This window comes from Puntigrus tetrazona, chromosome 20, assembly GCF_018831695.1.
Source record: "Puntigrus tetrazona isolate hp1 chromosome 20, ASM1883169v1, whole genome shotgun sequence".
In the NCBI taxonomy this organism is placed as follows: domain Eukaryota; kingdom Metazoa; phylum Chordata; class Actinopteri; order Cypriniformes; family Cyprinidae; genus Puntigrus; species Puntigrus tetrazona.
In genome coordinates this window covers 14,426,959-14,434,114 of record NC_056718.1, presented here as the reverse complement: position 1 = coordinate 14,434,114, position 7,156 = coordinate 14,426,959, and the positions used below count along the sequence as shown (strand labels likewise).

At 38.0% G+C, this 7,156-nt stretch overlaps 2 protein-coding genes across 2 annotated transcripts in view; both read left to right on the top strand.

The window, feature by feature from the left end:
* The window catches only part of LOC122324587 (estrogen receptor-like), a 21,349-nt gene that overhangs the window by 5,676 nt on the left and 8,517 nt on the right, over positions 1-7,156 (top strand).
* LOC122324588 (coiled-coil domain-containing protein 170-like) lies at positions 315-4,687 on the top strand. The gene is made up of 8 exons (XM_043219121.1): positions 315-453; positions 529-785; positions 1,264-1,408; positions 1,475-1,660; positions 2,627-2,944; positions 3,023-3,202; positions 3,328-3,501; positions 4,086-4,687. Exons 1-8 carry the CDS (start codon positions 343-345, stop codon positions 4,383-4,385), a joined length of 1,671 nt encoding a protein of 556 aa, XP_043075056.1. The 5' UTR covers positions 315-342; the 3' UTR covers positions 4,386-4,687.

Genomic DNA, 7,156 nt, shown 5'->3' with positions numbered 1-7,156 from the left:
ATTTTAATGACTATTTTTATGTTTTAAAAATGTATCTGAACACTCTAAAATTAGTAGTTACATTTAAAAATGCAAGAACAATGAATTATAATTAAAAAAATCCATGAATGATGTAGGCTACAGAGTTTTTGTGCTAGCATTTAATTTGAGAATATTATTCCAGAACCAGAAATAATTCGAACGAACATTCTAATGTTACTGGAATGTTTGTTCATAACTTTGAGAGAATCTTTCCAGAGCATTCTGAAATGTTCTCCGTTACCTGGGTGATTGTTACTGTTGCCGTTGACACATGGGGTTCTGTCTGTCAGCATTCAGGTTTGACTGACAGCTGGTTGGGCAATGGAGGAGTCTGTAATCCAGCGGCACCTCACGCATTATAAACAGGCCACTGAGACGGCACGTGAGGAGCTGGCCGTCCTGCAGACCAAATACAACAAACTCCAATCACAGGTCCTCATACTCACCGGTCATTTGTTGTGTTTTGGATGTCCATTCTTCATGTGAAATAACTAATGCGTTTAACAGCTCTTAGAAAGCCAAACCAAAGTTGCATCTCAGGAAGAGACTCTGAAAAACTTAAGGGACGCCGTGGATCGACATAAAGAGAAAGAGGCGAGACAGGAGTCTCTCATCAGCTCGCTCAGAGAACGCAGTCACAACACAGAGCAGGAGATGCTCTCCATCACCTCCTCCAGAAGCTTCCTGGACATGAGGATGCAGACACTTACAAAAGAGAACGAGGAGATCAAGGGGAAAATCGTGGAACTTGATATCAAATCAAAGTGAGCATTTACTGCACGCTACTTGTCCTCACCTCTCTAAAGTACTGAGCTCCATTCTGAGATGCTTTTTTAAACAGTATTTTTAAACTTCGCTGAAAAAGTGCAAACTATTTATTTTGGCATTAAAATAAACACATTTAGTTCAAAGTTATTCAGCTATTTAAATGTGGCTAAAATAAAGGTATTGCAAACCACAAAAAAATTAAAAACAATTTTATACATTTAAATGCATTTAAAAAATGTAGCAAATTCAATTTATTTAGTGTCTTTTTTTTCCTTTTTTTCTTTTTGTTTCTATACTAATTTTAAGTATAATATTTTACTAACGTGCACAAAAGCAACATCAAAATCCAAAGTCTTGACTGGTTATATACACAACACTGAAAACGTATTATAAACCAGGCAGTCGAAGCTTCATCTTTAAATGATTTTATTCTTTAGATTTTGTTTTTAGTAAACAGTCATCACGTATTTGCAGGCAGTGTTTTGCAGAATGCAACAAGGCCAAACAGGAAGCTGCTGAGACCCAGAGAAGATCTGATGATTTTATATCAGCAGTAGCAAGCAAAGTCTCTGTAAATGTGGCAGGAAAGGCAGATCCTATGGATTATATCCTATCTGTGGTGAGTGTTTTGACGTATGCTTTTAACCAATATTCTCACGATGTCTAACGCGTCTCTTTATGATAAGTGGACGCCTGCTTTAAGGAGAACCACCGAGTGAAGAACAGCGTTTGCGCTTTAGAGGAGAGTGTGAAGCTGTATGAGGTGGAGTGCAAAGCCAGCAGAGAAACAGTCAAGAGACTGGCGACCGATGTAGAACACGAGCAGTCGCTGTCCGCATCAAGAGCCAATGAGCTGAACTCCAGCAGACAGGTATCCTACAGATCAGTAATGCAATTAAATACCATTTTAGAAATCAACAAGCAACATAATATTTCACTTATACTTCTAATTTAAAGGGGTCATCGGATGCAAAATTCACTTTACAAGTTGTTCCATAAATGTGTGTTGGAAGTGTGTACGCATCCATCCTATAATGCTAAAAAAAATGTAAATCCCTATTTTAAAAACCCCTTTCTCAGATGATGTAGTTCTGCACAGGCCCCTCCCACGATATTTGATTGACAAGACCGTCAGACCTTAGACTTGTTGAGTTGTTACGTCATTGTGTCCACTCTGCTTCAGGGGATGTCTCGGATTAAGCGATCAAAGTGTTTAGTTGTTGGATGTAATAATGAATATAGTGAATATATTGACCCCCGACGTCTGAGCCTCTGAAGACGCAGAGGTTTAATGTTATTTGAAGGAACATGCCAATCCCGATCTGCCTAAATGCGTCGAATTCGTGATCCAGCTTCATATACAGAAGATGTGAGTATAAGGGTTTCTGTTAATATGTGCTACCAGTTTTGCTGAAGTTTAAATTCTGCTCGTCACTCCACCGCAGAGAAGGGCGGGGCCAGCAGAGCTCATTAGCATTTAAAGCAACATGGACTAGAATGGCTTGATAAAAACAGATTTTGACAGGGTAAAGGTGGTGTTTTTTAAACTACTATTGAGAAACTTAACCAAAGTACTTTTAATTAAGACCCTAAAGAATCATATTAACTTGTAAAATGTATATATGATGACCCCTTTAAGTTTAGAATCATTCATACATGTAAAAATAAAATAAATTTGAAAATCGATAGTTCGGTAATGAATAGTAGTCTGGCTCAGAGGAAGACATTAATCGTGTTTTCTCCCGATGATTAATGGATAATACAAAATATTTAGTTGGAAGCAAAAATGCTATGAAATGCGGAATATTTTGTGCTCAAAAGCCGTTTTATTTGTAAGGAACTGGATATAATCTCCCTGAAGAAACTAAGTTTGGAGAGGGAGAACCAGGGCCTTAAAACGTCCCTGCATGAGTCTGAACTGGCGCTGGCATCTGCGCAGCAGCGCTGTCTTCATTATGAGAATCTCTCTCAAGATCTGCAAAATAAACTCCAAAGCTGCCAGAATGAAGCTCAGGCATCTCACAGCCACTATGAGGCCTTCATGAAGAATGTGGGAGCTCTGCTGGAGTATGAGTCTCGTCCTCCTCAACTTACTCAAAGCGACCTACTGAAGGCACTTACTGCCCTGTGCAGCAGTGAGAAAAGTGCACAGAAGGTAATGAAGGTATCTCGTATTATTATAACATAGATCGCGTTCCTGTTTTGTCACTCCTGTGCTTTCTGTGTGCTCTAGTCTCTGCTGGAGATGGAGGGAAGGCTGGCGGAGGTGGAAGAGCAGTTGTCCAGACACAAAGAGCATAAGTGCAGCTCGGAACAGAGAGAACAGGTGCTGCTGGACAGAATCAAGAGTCTGGAGGACGAGCTGCTGACGGCCGGAGTCTGGAAAGATGGACTGAATCAGGACAAACAGCATGTGAGGAACTGGATTTATACTGTATAAACTCTTTTCTAACCCCTGTGTATCATTTAGAATCAGAACATAATTAGAACGTATCACAAATGGCCTAAAATGAGCTGTCAGTGTTCTTATCTCTGTAGTATCTACGGTTTGTGGAGCAGCTCTCAGAGAAGCTGAAGGTGGATCGTGTTGCTGCAGATCTGGGATTTGATATGAGACTCGAGGCCATTCTTACACGAGCTGAGCAGCTGAGCAGACAAGAAGGGACAGCTTTACTGGAGAACAAGACTCAAATCTACAGCCTTCAGAGAAAGGTCAAAGAGGACATTGAATGGGGTTTATTGTTTTGGTGCATAATCTGTCCAAGGTTTACAAATGAATCCCTCGCTTTATCATGAAAAAACGATAGTGCAGAAAGGAAAAATAATTGTTACAGGTTTACAAACATCAGATTTTAATGTAAATGTCTGTAATTTATGTACGTGACATAAGTTAAAATGCAAAAGTCATATTGCAGAAATGCAAATTGTTACATATTTACAAATTATTGGCCAATTTAGACAAATTTCAAAGTGCAGTCTAGTTTTGTAATGTTAATAATTTGATTAGAAAGTTAATTAAAAACAAACATCTGAACAATCAATTCAAATGAAATGTGATTTGTATACGACTTATTGTTTATTCAAAATCTTTAGGTGTATTATATTTGTAATTTTTCTTATACTATTCATTCCTTATACTTTCAGTATAAAACCAATGTAAAAATGGTAGAGTTAATGTAAAATATAAATAAACTTTTAAAATATAAACCATACAACAGTCCTACCTATCGCTTGTATTATTATTGTTATCATAGGTATTTGATTTAATTGGTTTATCATTTCCATGATGCCTGCAGCTTAAAGAACATAAAGAGCATTCAGCAAGTAAAGAGCTTCACCTGGAGCTGCTGAGGAAGAAGATGGTCCAGCTGGAGGAGGAGAAGAGGAGCCGCTCAGCTCTAGCGGTGGAGAAAGATGACGCTGCTTTGTCCTGTAAGAAGCTCCAGAAGCGTGTGGATCGACTGCAGGCAGAGCTGAGCACCTTACGCTTCTCCAACACCGAGCTGAAAGCCCAGCTGTCCCACACCAATGAGCTCAAGGTACAGGGACGAGGCCTGGCCCACAGACCCTCACCAAAAAGAGTCATTTCAGCATAAAATTGCAAACAAAGACCATGTTTTTGGATGAAAGCATCTGCCAAATGCATGAATGTAAATGGTTCTAATTTCAATCCAAATTGTGAAATTCACATTAAGAATTACAAATCAAAGATGAAACATGCACAAATGAAATGTTCACGAGATCAATAGCATGCATTTAGAAAATGGGGTAAAAATATTTTCATGCCATCTGTAAAAGTGCTGATTCACATATACCCCCGGTTTCACAGACAAGGCTTTAGCCTAGTCCTAGACTAAGCCCTGTCTAAAACCGGGCCGTAGAGTGTGGCGATGCTTAAAAGTGCTTAGTTTCTGCTGTCTCTGGTGCAACAAATCAAAGTGATGGAACAAAACCAAACCATAGAGGAGCAGAGCAAGAACCTGGGAAAGCTTGAGAAGAACAAGGTAAAGACTGAGAAGAAACTGACCACCATCAAGTCAGAGCTGAAAAACCAGGAACTCAGAGCCAGAGATGACATTCAACATGTCCAGAGACTGCTGGACACTCAGTCTAGTGCTATAGCAGATCTCACTCACACCGAGAAGCAGGTACAGAGTGATGCAAGACTACCTGCAGCATATGCACTACTGTAAAAGAGTTTTTTATGTTTTCGAAGTGATCAAGGCTACATTTATTTGTTTCAAAATTACATTAAAACTGTGAAAAATTATTACAGTTTGGAGAACATGCTATATATGTTAATATATTTTAAAATATTTTTATTTCTGTGATGCAAAGCTGAATTAAGTGTCTTAAGTGTCACATGATTCTCAAGAAGTGCTGATTTGCTTCTCAAGAAACATTTCTTATTATAAAAATTGTTAAAAGCTGCTTCATAATTTTTTGGAAACCATGATACGTTTCCCCTAAGAATCCTTGATGAAAACATAAAAAGTTATTTTATTACAACTTGAAATAGAAATCTTTTGTAACATTGTGTTTACTGAAATCTATTTAATAGATCCATGCTCAATAAAATATTAATGTGTTAAAGTACTAATACAAGTACATAGATATGAACAGGAAATGTTCATCATAAAGTAACTAGTATGTTCCTCCCCTGCAGCTGCTGGACTTCTACACGGTGGTGTCTCAGATGTTAGGTGTTGACTGCACAGGATGCGTCCCCAACTATGAAGTCCTTAGAAGGCTAGAGGTTCTGCTTCAGTCAGGTCACTGTCACTGTCCTGCTCGTCTACACCAGCATCACGCTCCTCAGATCTGGGAAGCGTCCTCCATAAACGCTCATTCTCATGCTCTGCCAGCTCCCTCCAGTACAACCTCAGACAGCCCAGCGGCCCCCGGGGATAATAATAACATTTAAGCAACTGTACGTTTTTTTCCTCCCTTGAAATAAATGTTTGTTGACACACTTACTTCTGAAAAGGCAAGTGGCATTGCTTTTTTCCCATGCATTTGCTCTGTGAAAAGGTTTATGGCGGCAACAAATGCACTTGTGCAGCTGTCCACTGTAATTACTACAGTATTATATTTATGACGGTAAATTTAACTGTCATAACTTAACTGTAGGAGGCTCTAAAGTTCCAAAAATATTCAAAAGTTGCTTTAAAGTGCCCCTATTATGGGTTATGAAAGGTTCGTATTTTGGTTTTGAGAGTCTCAAACAACAGCTTGACGTGCATGCAAGGTCAAAAAAACGCTTTTCATTTTTTTAATAATATGCATTTATTTTTACATTATTTGTTCAACGTCTCCCAAGCCATTCATTTTACAATCCTTTTTTCCAAACCCTCTAGCGATTGGTCAATTTCATTCAAAGCAAAGTTCGTGAGCTTTTACTCCAAAAGCGCCACCTAGTGGCAAAGAATGAATGCGCATTTTCATTCAGATCGACAAGTTGGTGGGAAATATACAGATTTTTCATGTTGACGTCAACACGAAAAGGCTTGGGACTCGTTTTAAAAATGACTCATTTCAATGATTAAGGGTCGACGCTTTCTTCTGAGAGACAATGACTTTATACCCCAGGATTTATCTGCTTTCTGTAACTGCACCATTCTGAGAACAAAAAGCACCTCCTACTATTTATAGTAATTAAAAAGCAATTAAAAATTGCATGCATGCATCATATTATTAATGGCAAGCATTTCATTAAATACTAAGCATGGTGTTGATGTTAATGAATGAGACTACACCAAGTTTGCAACGGTTTGATGTGTTTACCCAACTAACGTTTACCCAGTGTTTAGCTAATGCTCCCATTAAGACACAGCAATGTTGTTTCTGAAGACATCCAGTTATTTTACAATTTTAAATGTTAAAAGAGAACATTGCATTTTAGCATTTTGCAAACATGGAAGCTACTTTTGAATGCTCGCTGTATGGGTACAAAGTAGAAAAAGCATTTTCTGAATGTTTTTAAAGACCAGATCATTTTGAATGAACATTATATTAAGATTACTGGAAGTGTGTTCATTCATAACACTGAACCTAGTCAAGTTCTGAGAACGTTCCCTGTTAACTGGTTAATATTACAAACAAATCATTTTAGCGTTTAAACGGCGACTCCATCAGAAAATTGATAAGAAAACAATTATGATTCACAATTAAGCAAATTATGGTCATTCAGTCTTTAATTGTAATGAAAAATACTTATCAGCAGGTTATGTGTATATCATAGGTGTGTTTTCATTGCGAAGGTTTCTTAGGCCTTAGCAAACTGTACATACATAAATATCCTTTTCTTTGATATCAGTGGTTTACATACAGTAAAGTATATTCATGACACAGTTACCTTGAATATTAC